Source organism: Hipposideros armiger, unplaced genomic scaffold (assembly GCF_001890085.2).
Source record: "Hipposideros armiger isolate ML-2016 unplaced genomic scaffold, ASM189008v1 scaffold_812, whole genome shotgun sequence".
Classification (NCBI taxonomy): Eukaryota; Metazoa; Chordata; class Mammalia; order Chiroptera; family Hipposideridae; genus Hipposideros; species Hipposideros armiger.
Genome location: NW_017732162.1, coordinates 371461 through 388286, shown reverse-complemented (window position 1 = coordinate 388286; position 16826 = coordinate 371461). Strand labels below are relative to the sequence as shown.

Below are 16826 nucleotides of genomic sequence, written 5' to 3'. Positions count from 1 at the left end.
TAAGAATCTTTTTTTTTTTTAATTAAGCAAAACACCAGAAACAAAATGACCAAGAGGAATTAAGGCAATTCTAAAATCCAATAAAGGGCGAGTGATTCTAAAATCGGTCAGTAAACCTAAGGTAAACCTTAGGATCCCCTTTCTCGACAGATTCGAGTGCTTCTGCGGGTGCGGGTAAAGCAGGGTAGTAGGAACGAGGGTCGTGGGTGGTGGAGGCATTGGCACTGGAATAGACAGTTGATAAATGTTTTCTCCCTCTTTCCTCAGCAGACGGTGTTATAGTGATTGCATCTGCCAAGTCTTATTTGAGAAATTGCTGGCCAGTAGTTACACTAACATCCCCTCCCTGCCTGAGGGGGAGTCTCTGACGTGTCATGAGGGCTCTGTTCCTTCTTCTCCCCCTCCTTGTCCTCCTTCTCAAGTCCAAGTTAAGGCTGAGCAAATTTCGTTGGGTTCTTCCAAGTCCCTAAGGTTTGGCTGACTGTCCCCAGCCTTTAGGGCACGTTGGTATGACTGCCATTCCAAAAGGCAGAAAGAGAAATAGGACTTCAGTCATGTGGTTTCTGTTATCTGTAACCATGGAAAATGTTGGCCATCTGTGAGGCCCCCATTTGAACACTTTTTTTTCCTCTCTCTTTATTTCCACCTTTTTCTTGGGGAAAAAACAAGCTGAGGAAGTGGAGAGGCTGGCGGCGATGCGTTCGGACTCCCTCGTCCCAGGTACCCATACCCCACCCATCCGGAGGAGAAGTAAGTTTGCCAACCTGGGAAGGATTTTCAAGCCTTGGAAATGGAGGAAGAAGAAAAGTGAAAAGTTCAAACACACATCTGCAGGTAAGATTATTTTTTTCTTCATTTCTCACTGGGCTTTTGTTGACTTTGACTTTGTATGTTAATTAGTAGGATTTAATTACTGTAGGTTATCTGAACCAAAGAAAAAAAATCAAATGTTAGAATGGCTCTTTTCTCTAATAATTCTTTTTTTTTTTTTTTAAAGATTTTATTGGGGAATTGAGCGAAGGGAACAGCACTGGAGAATTGGGGGAAGGGGAACAGACAAGTTGCTGTCGTTTTGTTCTTCAGTCTAATTGTGGAGGACGTCGCTTCACTGGCCCATGTTGGTATTATCATTGCGCTCTTCCTGGGTGAGGCAGATCAGTCGCTGGCCACTGGACGGCTGCTCACGGCAGCTCTTGGCAGCTCACACCGGCTGCCGGCCGCTCACACTGGCTGCTAGCCACACAAGGTAGCTTATGGCAGCCCGCTGCAGCAGGGGCTGCAGCCTACGCCATCGCTGGTGACTCAGAGCAGCCTAGCTCCAGGTCAAGCTGTTGTTCACCATCTTAGCTGTAGAGGGCAGTGTCGCTGGCCCTCATGTGGGATCCGAACCGGGGCCCTGCTGCTCAGAGCTGGCATCCCAAGCCAGCTCTTAACCAACGTGCCACTCGGCCGGCCCTCTAATAATTCTTAAATATGATTGAGACTGGCTTTTAGATCATACATGTTTTCTTGTGCCTCAGTTTTTGTTGGTTTTTTTTCATTAAAGAACCATCACTTTTATATGATCTATAAACATCTGAACTTAGAATTTTATCTTTTCTATAATTGAATGCTTTCATTCTAGCATTCACGATGCATTTCTTATTTTTCATCCTTATTTTCACTGCTCCAGTAAAAATCAACACACAGCAGAAAATAAGTTATATATAGTTGTTGACAGATAAGTAAGTTATTTCATGGAGGAATGATCTTGAATAAATGATTCTTTTCATTTATTCATGAAAAGAATGGCAGGAAGACACAGGAGAATAGAAATGAAGCATCCTTGTGATAACAAAGATAATTATACAGTTCGTAGCATAGTGGACAGCAAAGGACATTGGGGCAAGTCAGTTTAACTGAGGGGTTAAGGGCAGAGACTCTGGAGTCTGGTTAACTGGCTTCGAGCCCCAGCTCTGACACGTGGTAGTTATATGACCTTGCTCAATTTATTTAACTCAGTTTCCTCATCTATAGAATAGGGGTAAGAATAGTACTTTACATGACTTAAAATTGTGGAGAGTTTATGTCACACTATGTGGATATTTTTTTAAGTGAGAAAGAGTATATGAGGCAAATGTATAGTGAAAGAGTTCTGATATCACCCTGTTGGGTTTTAGATGAGATGATAGAAGAGCTATGCAGATTCTTTTTGTTTTTGTTTTTGTTTTTTATTTTGTTAATTATGTGCCCAGGTCTTGCAGGCCTACTCCAGCACTTTTGTTTCCTTCTTGTTGTACATCCTTAAAAACTCAACCTGCTGTCTCTCCTCCTGGGAATCATCACCTTCTCAGTTTCTTGGTTCTCTCCCCCCTTTCCTCACCTCTAAAATAACCGTGAAATAGGAGATGATCTGCTTCTTGTACCTGAACACTAGTCCACAGATCCAATAATTTTAATGCTAGTTGTTTTGGGGAATGAAAGAGGATAACAAACATGCTGCCGAAAGTCTTGAAATCTTAAGTAGTTCTCTTGGTAGACATCCCCAGGTCATGTTCGGACTGTTTCTTAGATGGAAGCCCCAATGCCCTGTTGCTATCATCTCTGAATTTCCGAGATTACAATGAGCCTCTGAATTCCATGAATCTCTGAATTGTCACCCTCTGACTTAGTACCTTCTCATGACTGCATTCTCCAGCCTCTTGGTCATGGTACGGGTCTGTTAAGGTGAACGTGTGGGTCTTTCTTGCATTCCCAGACACTACTGAGAGATTCACATGCAAGTAAAACTAAATGGATGACTCCTCTGACTCCCCTCAGCCCCAGGGTGACACGGAAAAGGACACTTACGAGGTGTGATAAAAAAATACAGTGAATGTTTAAACAAAAATATTTATTACAGTAAAAGACACATTGCCATTAATCTCCCTCAAAATACATCCCCTCGCTTCAAACACACTTATTCCCTTGATCTCGCCGCTTTCTGAAGCAGTTCTGGAAGTCCTCTTTCGTGAGTGTCCTTAGTTGCACTGTCATGGTTGCCTCAATGTCCTGAATCATTTTGACTTTGGGGAAGAGCCAGAAGTCTCATGGTGCCAGATCTGGTGAATAAGGTGGATGAAGACACACCGTAATGTTTTTATTTGACAGAAATTGCCATATACCAGAAGTGATGTGTGACATAGAGCTTTGTCATGGTGGAGGATGATTTACGGCACACTTTAAAACACACCTTCTCTCAACTGTAGAGACTGACTGTACTGAACAAGTTGAAACTTGTCACACACTGTTACTAAGGTTTGACGCGCCACTTCCCGTATTGAAGATCCCTGCCTTTCTGTTGGATGGCACTTGGCAGCAGCATTCACTGTATTTTGTGATCACAACGGAAAGGCTCCATGTCACACATCACTTCTGGTATGGCCATTTCTGTCAAAGGAAAACATGTTGTGTCCTCATTCACATTATTCACTTGATCTGGCACTGTGTGACTTCTGGCTCTTCCCCAAAGTCAAAATGATCATGAAAGGGAAATGTTTTGAATCGATTCAGGACATCGAGGCAGCCACAACAATGCAACTAAAGATACTCACGAAAGAGGACTTCCAGACTGCTTCAGAAAGTAGCAAGAATGATGGGATAAGTATGGTCAAAGCAAACGGGAACATTTTGAGGGGGATTAATGGCAATGTGTGTTTTACTGAATAATTATTCTTTTTAATTTAAACATTTATTTTCTTTTTTTGATCATACCTTGTAGATCATTGCCTTGGAGAAGAGAAATCTAATGAAGTATATTCTTTAAGCAAAGTGAGGTGTAAGACACGTGAACAAGAAAGAAAAAGGGAGTGTTCTGTAAGCACTGGAAAAAATAATAGCAAAGATTCCACAAGATCCCCTACAGAGTTCTTCTTGGCTTTGCTATGAAGAATGGTTTGTAATAATAGAAATGTACATTTAAATCATCGCCACTTACCAGCGTGAACCCATGAATGTTGGTGTGGTAGACGCATTTCCTCCTGGCAAATCAAGAGCTTTGTTTAGTCCGTTTGGCAAAGCAATTGGCAAAGCTGGGATGCCTCTCATGTGAAAAAGCACCTGATCAATCATGCTGACTCTTTCGAAATTTTGGAAAACGTGTCCTTTGATAGATGCAAGTACAATGGCATCAAGTTACTCATGAATCATTAAAAGTCTGAAAATTTTTTCATGTGAAACTCTTTGGAGAGAAAGAATTAAAAAAACATGTGCAAGGAAAGTTGAAATTTTAATCATTCTTATCTTTATTCTTAGCAAGTTTTTATGATCGCTATGGCCAAACTGATTAAATTAGCAGCTGAATGTGATATGTGTATGTAGTTGGGGTTTTTTTGTATTTTTTTTAAAGAGACTTTCAGTTTCAAGATTCGAGAAGCTAGAGGATACACAATGGAATATCTTTATATCTTAAAAGATGGATGGGTTCATTATATAACTGAAGCCATTCTAATTTAAAAAAAAAGTCCTTTGTACTTAACTGGATTCAGAATATTATTTTGAATATAATTTTGGGGAAGGAGAGACTTTCTGTGCTAGTTTTTAGACTAAAGGAGAAAAATATTGGTAACATAAGGATTTTTAACATCATAAATTATATATATGTTCAAGTAATACTTTGAATTACAAACTTTCCTATGCATGGATAAGGGTCAACTATTAAATATACAAGAGGATTGCTTGATTGTAAGAATGTTCATTGGTTGGCCCATTTTAGCTGGTATGCATATATTTGTCTTATATGTATGTGTATGTAATGTCATTTCACATGTACAATAACGTCTACACTTTTAAATACAAAGAATGGGTCCATAGATTGCATTTATAGTATATATTTGTATTTAAAATTGTATGCTTTTCTGAACATATGAAAGGACATTAACATAATGCATACATGGCCTGTTATTATTGCCACAGTGAGTTACATTTATAATTTGCCATAATTAGCTATGCTGTAGCTTTACTGTAACTCAGGTTACAGGACATGTGTGTCTTTGTATACATCTTCCAAAGTACACCCAGAAATATTGCTTTGCAGTTTGTATAGCAATACGAAAATTAGAAAATTATGATCTCAACATTTTCCTCAATTTTGGCATCAGTAATTACTGTAGGAATTTTTCAAAGATAGATCTCCATATCTCATGCAGCTTGTACAGCCTTGCTATTCCAAGCTGGAGGGCAGTGTCCTTAAAACGCCTTCAGCATTAAGCTCAGCGACTGAGCTCTGGATAGTGGTGAAAGCGCCACAAGATGAAGAGTTTCCCTCAGAAACATCCCTGCATCTCATACCAGTAGGAGGAAAGCAGTAATGCATAGACCCTAAAATAATGGGTCCTCCGGGACGTGATTTCGGCATGCTTTTCAGCCTGTCCTCTGAGGCTTTACCCAGGCCCTGGGGAGCAGTTAGCCTGATGCCCAACTTCTTTCATGGAATCAGCAATGGATGTCCATAACACATCCCCACACCTGCCCCAGGAACAAAAAAAAGATGATAACATCCGCTCCGAAATAGAACAGGCAATGCCTCGCCAGATAGTCAGCTGTAGCTATGTTATCCAAATTCCTTGGAAATGAGGACTGAATTTATATTTTAAAAAAGTAGACCTGGCAGGAATAAGCTGTGAAAATGCCACTGAGTTATGCTTTTGTTCCCTCTGAACAGAATCCTAAACTGCAGGGGTTGGCCCTGGAAATCGACAATGTGTCAAAATTCCCTTTGTGCTTCTAATCTTTCCTGCACATGAGGGCCTTGGGGTGGGGGAACAAATAAAAAAAATTACTAAGAACCTGCCACATTCTGAGACTGTACCTGGCTCTGGGAATGTAACTGTGAACAAAAGCAGACTTTGTCGGGGCCTGACCTCGGAGCCTGCAAGGTGTAGCTGGAGAGGCAGGTGATCACATCACAAGAAGAAAGATGAGGTTGCAGTTTGACAGAGCAGGGAGGAAGGGTACTTGGGAGAATGAGAGAGAGAGAGACGGGACTCAGTCTGAGAGGCCAGGGAGACTTCCCTGAGGAAGCGAAGCAGAATCTAGGAGCTGAGGAAGGGGAGGAATTTAGAACATGAGCACACCAGGCAGCAGAACAGCATGTGCAAAGTCCTTGTGGTAGAAGCAGCCTGGGAAAGCAGGCAAGACCAGTGGCTGGAGAAGGAAGCGTGGGGAGGGTGGTATGGGCTGAGGCTGGAGAGATCACCAAAGACTGGACCTTCACTGGACCACATCCTGTAGAACAAATGAGACAAGAGCATGAGTGGCTGCAGACAGACCAGTTAGGAGGCCACTGGCAGACTAGCATTTGTAGTGGAAATGGATGGCTTTGGGTGCTGTCACAAGGAACAAGTGGCAGGACTTAGTGACAGGTCAGGTTTAGGAGGGAGAAAGAGAAGTGCCCCTGTCCTCTGGGATGAGTACTTCGGGAGAATGAGAGGTTTGGTGGGGTGGGGGTAGGGCAGGGGGAGGGAGAGATAAGATTACAAACTTCGGTGTGAGTTCGAGTTGACTTTGTGATAGCCAGAGTTGGCAGTTGAATCTATGGAAATCCAAGGAGCGGTCTAGGCCGGATATGTAAATATTGGGTCATTTGTATATATGTGTGAATTAGAGTGATGACTGTGTATGAGATTGGCTATGGAACAAATATAGAATACATTTTTAAAAAGATAGCCTAATAGACAGGAGGAATAGCATCGCTAATGACTGGATAGAGGAGGGTGAACCTGTGAAGGAGACAGATGGGCAGTGGGTAGAGAGGTGGGAGGAAACCAGAAGAATTTGGTGTGACAGTAGCCAGGGGCGGGCAGTGTTTCCCAGAGGGTGCAGTTAACCCTGTTCAGTACCATGAAGAAGTCAAGTGAAAATGCCCACTGACTTGAGTGATTCTGAACCACTAGAGGTCATTGATGACTTAAAAAGCTGTCTGGGTGGATTATTTGGGGATAGATGCCAGATTCCTGTGAAGTGAGAAGTTAGTAGGAAATGGGGGAAATTAGGACACATTTTGAAGAAGTCTGGGTGTGAAGTGGGGAAAAGAGACAGGACAAGGATGGATGACGGAGAAATGTGTGTCTACAGGGCCTCGTCTGAGTGTGATTTGATTGGGGAGGGGGGGTTGTCTGGGTTCCTTCTGATGTGTTGTCCTTTTATAATGGAAGAGACATAAGCATGACAAGCCAATGTGAAAGATCCAGGAGGGAGAAAGTTAGAAAATATATGAGACAAAAGAGATCGGATAAGGGTGCTGAGAAGTTAGGAGTGGGTGGGATTTAAAGCCCAGCTAGAAGGGCTAGTATCGGAGAAGTAATGAGCACCTCCTCCACTGGAGTGAGAGGGAAGCAGAGGGTCTGGCCGCAGAGGTCGGGAGGGAGGAAGTCGGGAGTGACCCTATCTGATGGCTGAGCTTCTCTAGGTAATAAGTGAGGTCCTCTCCTCACAGGGAGGAGATGAAGGGGACATGCAGAGTGAAGAACATTTCAGATTTGTGATTGTGAATCTACAAATATTCAGCGCTGGTGACTTTTTTTCAGTGGCTTTGGCTATCCAGGTATAGCTACAGATAAAGCAGATAGTTGGGTCCATCCAGGGCTGGAGTTTTGCCGGATGGGTAAAAAGAAAGGAAAGGAGGCAACAGATCACCACAGACTTAGTGGTTTAGAGCAACAGAATTATTCTCTCATAGTTCCAGAGGCCAGAAGCCCTAAATCCAGGTTTTGGCAGCGTTGGTTGCTCCTGGCTGGAGACTCTGAGGGAGAGTCTGTCCCATGCCTCTCTCCTAGCGTCCAGTGGCTGTGGGGCAGCGCTTTCTGTTCCTTAGCTTGTGGTCTCATAACTCGAATCTCTGCTTCTGTTTCACACGGCCTCCCCCCCCCCCCCGCCCGCCCCCGTATGTGCACACCCACCCGCCACCCACTCCCCCTCGCTCACCTGCACAGACCCCCCCCCCCCCACGCCCACCCCAGTGCCTCAAATCTCTCCATCCTCTTAGGACACCAAACATTGGATTCAGCGTCCACCCTAAGCCAGGATAATCTCATTCAGAGACCCTTAATTTAGTTATAGTTGCAAAGATGTTATTTCTAAGTAAGATCACATTCACAGGTATTGGGGGTTAGGACTTGGACATATCTTTTGGAGGGACACAATTCAGCGGACTGCAGTATTGAACTTTAAATTGGATAAGAAAGGAAAAGTCCAGTGGGTTGAGAGGAATTAGAAAAATCAATAGACTTTAAATTTGAAAGCGGTCAAATAATTCTAAAACAGTCAGTAAGAGCAGTTGCCAGAAGCAAGCTGGCAGGTCAAGAGCTTGTGAGGACAGAGCTGCATTCTTGAATTAGTGATTTTCAACGTGGACACACAATACAGACTAAAATCATGGAGTGGGTGCTTAAGGTGGAGGAATAAATCAAGAAGTTATTTAAAATGTGGTGAATCCTTTCATCTACTAATAGACAAATGCCTATATCTTATTTGCAAAATTCTGTGCTGATTTAATTTGCCATTTTCAATCAAGAAACAAAAGGAACTTTCCTCTTTGGTTTAACATTCAACTCATTGCTGAATTGATATTTTCTTGCAAAGATTCTCTGTGTTTTCTCAGATTGAGGAGTCTCAGTCCGTGATACTTTTAGGCCCACAAAGTACTGCAACTTAATTGGTTCATAGAAATTCAAAGGTTGCTTTTTCAACTTTCATTCCAGCTGTTAGCAAACCCACCTAACATAGGTAAAGTAGTGTTATAATAAGGCAGCAACTTTCAAATGGGAGTAATTAATTGGTTGCCTGTTCCTCTACCATAGCACACAATTGGGAATCTTTGCTTGCGCCAGCCCCACCCAACTGCCAGCAATAATGAAGAGCCAGGCTTGAAATATATTGGGAGCTCCCCTTGTACTCATTGCAGGGGCCAGGAACAGCCTACTTGCGTTTGCCCAGTGTTTTCTGTGCAACACAACACTGGTGCAGCAGTGTTTGTGGGCAGGAAATTCTCAGGGAGTCACATGAGCATGGAGCTCCAGCCTCCTCCTTCAGCCCCTCTGCCTCCTTGGCCTTCTGCTGCAGGTTCTACTTACCCCCAAACGTCCCAAATGGAACAAGAGCCAACCCTTAACCCTGGCCTGTTAGCTAACTATTTCACCTAGTTTCTGGCTGCCCCTTTCCCTTAGGGCCAGAGTCTGCTTCCTTTATTTCTTCCATCAATTTACCCAGAATAATTGATGACTTTAGCAACTGCTGGGTTCCAAGATTCCCTTCCTGGGAAGCCCACGTCTAGAATTAGTCCTCTTCAAATAAAGCTTCCTGGATAATGAAGACAGTCTAACTTGAATTCTGCCTTTGGACCTAGTGTTCTTCAGGAATAGTCTGTTCTTGGTATCTAGGATGGTTGGTTCCTTTTGCCACCCACATTGTTAGTTCTTCTCTGCTAGGAATTTCTACTATGCCATGTGAATGGGGGAGTGTATTTGCAATTTTTGGAGGAGAGAGATAAACCTTAAATTCCGCACCAAGTCTTCTCCAGACATCTTTTGTAGTAGAGGATTGAAGGTCATTGTTAATAATCAGAGACTATTGCCTCTTATCAAGCGTAAGACTGCTACTCGTATGTCCATCAGGAAGGCCCTATGGACCGTCACTGGCAGAGCTCTTTAGCTGGAAGTCTATGTTCTTCCCACTCAGGCAACGAGGTAAAACGGGTGGGTTAAAAACTGATGATCATGCATAGGCACGTGTGTGCTTGAAAGAGAGCTGATTTAGGCCTTTGCACCCTAACTTTAATGTTCTCTTGGAGTTCCCCTTTTTCAAGCTAACAAACTAATGTTATCTACTTGGTCAGAGCTTAGGTTTTTAGACTTCTATAAATAATAATAAGTTCATAAAGGTTACAAGCTTAGCTTACTGCATTTATCTATGTGCCAGACACTGTTGTGGTCCCTAAAAATGCAACAGTGAGGACAGATAGGGCCCCTACCTTCCCAAGGCTGTGGTCTTGAGGGAAAAACAGATAATTAAACCAGCAGCTATAATAAAATATAAGTGATACGATAGATGTACAGGGTCTCCAAGAACTCCAAGGAAAAAAACCCAGCTGAGTTGCAAGTTACCAGGAAAGTTTTTCCAGAGAAATGGATGTTTAACCAAGGATTTAGGCAATGAATGTGAGAGAGACTTGTCTCCTGGTGGAAACTACAAGATGTGAGAAAACCTGGAGAAGAGAGAAGGCGAGACTGGCAATCGAGAGCTTAAAAAAAGGTTATGGTATGAAAAGTATTGTGAGTGGAGGAGCAGAAAATAGGGAGACACGAAGATGAAGTCTTGGGCAAGGGTCTGTTCATAGAGGGGCTTAACAAGATATGCCATGGAGTCTGGACTTGATACTAATGCAGTGTCCTGATGAAGCTATCAGAGGACTTGCCTTTTACACAATTATTCTCTGTAGTGTGGGGAAAGTTGGGAGTGGTGCCAAATGCTGTTTCAGGGTTTTAATATAACTACTATATATTTGTGTCTGTAATGAGAGAAAATTTACTTGGGACAGAATGAAGAAGACGCCTCATTGCAAACAGAATATTAAGTGTTCCTGTTAATTCTGGTAACAGGGAAACTGGTTAGCAGGTGGCTGATTAGAATGTTGGGGAGAGATGAAGACAGCCCAGACAAAAATAGTGACATTAGGAACTGAAGACTGAACCGTTACAAAAGATATGTAGGAGACAACATGAGCAAGACTCAATTACAGATTGGGTGTGGAGGATGAGAGAAGAATAAAGAATCGCTCTTCTGTTGCTCACTGAGCATTTGGATGGGTGGAGGTACCATTCACTACATCAGGAACACTGAAGACAAGTGGGTTTGTGGGGGAAATGATCATTTATTTTGTGGCGTGCTGGCTTTTGTGTGCTTCTTGTGACATCCAAGATGGAGGGGACTTTGGCCATAGAGAACTGGGATCAGGAGAGGTCTGGCTAGAAATGCAGATCTGGAGGCCTTGGGCACCTGGATGATTGTTGAAAACAGGGGGTGAAACTCTAAGGGGAAAAGGTGAAGTGGGAAGCCACAGGTCCTGCAGCAGAAACCTGAGGACTGCAACCTGTAAGCTATGAGCAGAGACAGCACAGCCTACAGAGAAGGCAGACCAAGCCCACTAAAGCATTAGGAGGAAAGCCAGGAGGGGCCGGTGGTGTCACCTGACCAGAGCAGGAGAGAGTTCAAGAGAGGAGGAGGGCCTACCCTGCCGGGTCCTGACAAGATGGTAAGGACTGAGAAGTATTGGGTGGGTTCAGTGACAACTCATCGTTGCTGTCCTTGGGGAGAACAGTTTCAGAGAAGCCATGAGGCTGAGATTTACATAGCCTATGATTGAGGAGTAAATGAAAACAGAGGAAGTAGACTTCTTTTAAGAAGTCTGGCTGGGAGGGAGAGGAGAAATATATAGTAATTACCAAAAGGCGATATGAGCTTGAGGGAGGTATTTTTTGAGGTTTGGTAGAATTGTGTCAAGCTGCAAAATTTGCCTTAACATGACTTTGACATTCCAAGGAAAAATAGAAACATCAGCAGAATGGCTGTTAAGCCAAATAAATATATTTACACACACTTTTCAGTAATGACAATTCTCATGATTAGGAAAAACAAACATGCGCATAATCAGAGCACTATTTAGCATCTAATTTTAATAAGAAATCATCAAACCAAGCTGTATAGCTTTCAGCATCTAACTCGATCACACATTCCAGTTCTGATTGGAGCATTTGATTTCTTTTAAAAAGAGGTCAAGCGTGGACAGGCAAAGAATCCACCATGACCCACAAAGGGAACATCTAGGGGTGAGAAAGCAAAGTAGACTTAGTGGTTTTCGTTTAAAAAAACAAAAAAAAAACACAGAAAAATCTTTTATTAGATGATACAGGCTAAAGACTAGGGAAATCAGTACCTTCCTAGAACTGGAGTTGTGAAGATGGAATTGTTTCCTCTTCGAGTGAACTTTATCCATCACTCTTTGCTTGGATGTCATGACTGTAAAATCCTTAATGACAGAGAGCCTGCCTTTTCCCCAGCATTGAACAGAGTACCTGACATCATGGGTGGCCATGTGAGGTGGCCAGCCACCTATATACTTTTTAGTTCTCTGTTTACCAAGATCTGAGAGAGGAGGGGGCAGTTATTGAAGCATACAACAGAAGGTCCCAGCCTTTGAAGAACTTGCTATCATTCATGATTGTTTTTCAGATTATCAGAGCTGTACGTAAGCCAAGTTGAATGAGAGTGTGTGTTGAATCTCAGGTCATTTGGGCAGCACTGTTGTTCGGGTTTTCTGTTGCTGGGTAACCCCAAAGCTTAATGGCTTAAAACAACAACCCAGTTGTATTATCTCTTGTGGCCTGGGGATTGACTGGGCCCAGCTGGGTGGTTCTTCTGCCAGCCTCTTTTGGGATCTCTCATGTATCCACAGACAGATGGAATCAGGGCATCTGGAGTCACTGAGGCTCGCCGGGACATGGGGAAAGGTGGCCCTCCCCTTTTCATGTGTTTTCATGTGTTTTCAAAGCCTTTCCACATGGTCTCTCCCCTGTTCTTTCCAGCAGGGTCGCTGAGGGCCCCCACGGCCACCAAAGTAGAAGACGCAGGTCCAGATGGACCCAGTATTACATTCACAGTATTCTGTTGGTTAGAACAAGTCACAGGAGCAGCCCAGATTCATGGTTGGAGCAGACAAACAAGGGTATGAATGCCAGGGGCGTGATTCAGGGGCCATCTTTGTTCAAGGTGTAACAAAACTACAGCTGCTACTTGTTCCCTTCTATCTAGGTAGAATGTGCTTCAACAATTTTATATCAATGACAACAGTAGTCTCTCTCATCTGTTGAGTTTTCTATGGATGTTAAATACTCGTGGCCCCTTCCATGCCTCACTGATTTTCATTTCACAAGACCTACATGGTATTATTAACTCCACTTGACAGGTGAAGGAACTAATGCTTAGAGAGGCTAAATAATTTCCGGTTAGAAATGGCAGAGCTAAAATTTGAACTTCGCCGGTACTCATATCACCTATATTGCATTTGAATCCATGAGTATAAGAACTCATCATTCAGATGTGTGAACACATGTAATTCATCTACACTGAACAGCGATATTGCAAGATGCCTTCCTTTTCTGATGTATCTGTATATAGCTAAAATCTGAAGGAAGAGAAGCTCATCAATAAAAACTGACAGTGGAAGTCATAATGTGAGTCTTTCTTGAGTGACCTTAAAGGCAGTGGTTACATCTTACTCATCTTTGTATCTCGGTGTCTTTGATGCCATGTACAAGGCACATGCTTTCTATTTGTTGAATGGCTAAAGGAGACTAAATTGGTACTGGCTGCAAACAAATACCATTCAAAATCATTGCATTTATGTTTTCTCGTGAAACACAGTCCCTTTCTTCTGTATGACATGTAAGAATAATATGTGCAAGTATTAAGTAAAATTACACAGGCCTCTAGGGCAGTTGCTACATTTGGGGCTCAATAGTCACAGAACTTTCTATGAAAGCACACAGACTTTACAGCATTTTAATAGATGTGTGTTTGGCTACTGATTTCTAAGGTAGGCAGGAGGTGGGATGGGACAGTGATTTCAGCCCAGACTGTGCTCCTCAACTGCCAGGTTACCTCAGGCCAAGTTACACGGTACTCTGTGCTCTGTTGCCTCGTGTGAAATAGGGATAAAATTGGCACCTCATGAAGTTGTGAGTATTGAAAAGAAGTTAATTCTGGAAAGCTCTCACAGATAATAAGTTCTATGTAATTTTATTTATCATTAGTTCTTTTTCTAAGAATTCATTAAAAAACAAACATCCAAGAATAAAGAAGACGCCTTATTTCTTAGTGTCCATCTTTGGATGGTGTATATATAAGATGACAACCCTCCTGAGCTTCTCTTAGATTTAGGTGGCATGTACTGAGGTACTAGGTGTAGGAGCCTACTTTTAGACATGCTGTACAATTCCACGAAGCTTGAGTTTATCCAACATTTTCCTAGGTATCAACAAGTTAGTTCACTAAAGTATTTCCTCTCCATGAATTTACAATTAAGTGAATAAACACAATGGCCTCTGAAGAAGTGCTTTATCCTCTTTCTCCTTTGTGACATAATAAACAAAAATATGCTATATGAAGGGGTGTTCTGGGGGGGTGGGGGGACAATGTGAGTGTAGTCTCTTTTGGAAAATTAGAGCTCTGTGGCAAATCAGAATGCTCAAAAATAGAGAAAGACATAAACAGGATGACCGTATGCTTTATTTTAAAACCTGGGCATCTTTGAGAGTAAAATGAGATGCCATTACTACTTAGGCCAGGACAATAGCATGACACAGGCCTATGCCAGGCAAGGCAGGGCGTATGGGCGCTCTATACGAAGCCACCTGGACATTAGCTGCAGACCCTAAGGCCAGCTCTGTTTTTACAAATAGAAAAGAACTGCCAGTGAACTTCTAAGAGGAAGTAGAAGGAACCATTGGAACCAAGACTCATAAAAACATTAGAAAGGCCTTCAACTATCTGCCATTTTGTTTAAATTAATTAACTACCGTTGAGTTCCCTTAGCTTCTTTACAGAATGAAATGTCTTTGTTCCCGCCTTCATATTGACTTTCTGCCTCAGCTGATGGCTTGCTTGGAAATTCTGTCCCAGTGCCAGTTTCCTCCACCAATCATTTTTTCTCCCTTCCTTCAACACTCCTCTCATCAAAGTTCGTGACTGCTCCAGTCATTGGCTCCCATGCCAGCAGCCTGGATATTTTTCCCCATGTGCAGGCCCTCCAGGAGGGCACCCCACACTCCACTGCTGCCTCCCACTGGACTGGGCCTAGAGATCTCGTCTGAGTCGTCTTGAGCGCCTCTCCTCTATGTTCAGCACATGCTTCTTTCTTTATTCCTCTTCCCCAGCTCTAGTTCCCATGTCCTTTTCTCACTCTCCTGTCCTTCTTGGAGCACTCATTTATCCCACCTAAAGCTCTGATGTCTCCGAAGCTCATTAAATTCTCAGCCGTTTGCTGGCTCCACCTATATGGCAGCTCTGGGCTCACATCTCCATTGGCCGGTCCACCCTCCACCCCGAGGCCAGCTCTCTGCACGACCTTTCCACTGTTGTCCCAAATAAGTTCGTGTACACCAAATGCCTCCTTTCTGCCCTATCTGGCTTCCCCTCCAGAAGCACCCTGACTTTATGAAATGAATCCTCATTCACTTTGGGACACCTTTAAATCAGTCTCTATTTTACTTCCTTATCCAGTCCAATTACAGATGTGGCTTTCCCTGTATCCACTATCCCTTTAATACAGACATTCATCCAGGTCTCCTGTGTTTCCTCAGCATCCTGTGACCTTTTTTCTTTGACTTTTTCCATTCACTATAAACTCAATAATATCACATTAGCACTGCTACTAGCAATGGTAATAGCTAATAGTTGCATGCCCACTTAATAACAAATACTGAACTAGCTGTGATGTAGCTCTCAACGGTCCTGTGAGGCAGTTGCTCCTAGTTACTGTTTTATAGATGAGGGTAATGAGCTTTAGAAAAAGTCAGTAAGTTGCCCAGGATCACTTGGCTGGTGAATGGGAGGTCCTACAGGACCTGGATGCGAGCCTATCACTCCAGAGGCTTCTATGCTTTGCTTGGAAGTATCCTTTTTACACGTGACCTGAAAGCATGAAGAGTGAAAAGATTAAGATGTGTGTATATCTATGTAGATCGGTGTTAAACACACTTGAATTCAGAAAGCTGCTCTCATTAAGAAAACAAAATAATATGAGAGCTAGGACTTGGTGATTTCAGTGACTGATGCTAGCATTCCTGAAGCAGAGCAAGATCCCTATATGATGTATATTAACTTGTCTCTTAAAAAATGATTTCCTTTGCATGTTGGTTGGTTGATGTATTTTGTTGTTGTTGGTTTCCTTGTTAAGTTGTTGGAGATACAGGAATGACTTCAGGGATGAATCAGTTATGATTTGGACCTTTTTTGACTAGGACAAATATCAAGTAACCTTAATAGAGAGAAAAATAGACCACGAGGCCACACATGAATCAGATAGTTTTTTAAGGTCAGGTTTTTTTTTTAATTAAAATTTATTGGGGTGACAGTGGTACACAGGTTTCCAGTGAAGGTCAGTTTTAAAGGTCCTCTTCCTTTTCTTAGCCCAAGGGACAGGCAGTGTGAGGGCAATGTGTGGATATAAAATGTGTGAGTTGTTAATGAAATCACATGAATGAAAGAAAGCATTGTGTACCGAGAGCCTTCTTTGAGTGGCAGTCTGGCCTGGGGAAGAAGGACTTGGCTGATAACCTCAAATGTCTCAGAGGACTTGCCTGTCGAATCACAATGTTCTAATTAAACAGTTATGCTGTGAGAGGTCTTTGTGGAGTAGAAGTCAGAGACGAGAGCTAATGGTGTTCAGAGATAGTATAATTCTGGCATAGAAGACTATTGTAACATTTAGTCTATTTCTGTCCCCAAATTAAACAAGTGTGAGTTTCTAAGGAGAATGACTCTCTTCTATGGCATAGCAGCATCTTTGTGTCCTCTAAAAAGCTGTTCCTTTCCATATTGCCAGGCCTCACGTTCCCTGGTTTCTGAGGAGCCATGAGATGCCCTGAACTTGTAGGAAGCTGCTTGCTACCACTGCTTGTTGTTTTCAGGGTGCCCGTGAAAAGGGCCTTTAAATGCTTCCCAGCATGCGGGAAGGGATGGTTTAATGCGATAATTTGAGCATCACACTAATTACATTTCCAGATGTTTCTATGAAGATTATATGAAGCAATTAT

At 42.7% G+C, this 16826-nt stretch overlaps 1 protein-coding gene across 1 annotated transcript in view; it reads left to right on the top strand.

Annotated features, from left to right (window-relative positions):
- Nucleotides 1-16826, top strand: part of PHACTR1 (phosphatase and actin regulator 1) — a 589651-nt gene that overhangs the window by 354327 nt on the left and 218498 nt on the right. Inside the window, exon 5 of the mRNA XM_019628839.1 lies at nt 670-834. Coding sequence (XP_019484384.1) covers nt 670-834 — 165 coding nt within the window. The remainder of the gene's footprint in view (nt 1-669; nt 835-16826) is intronic.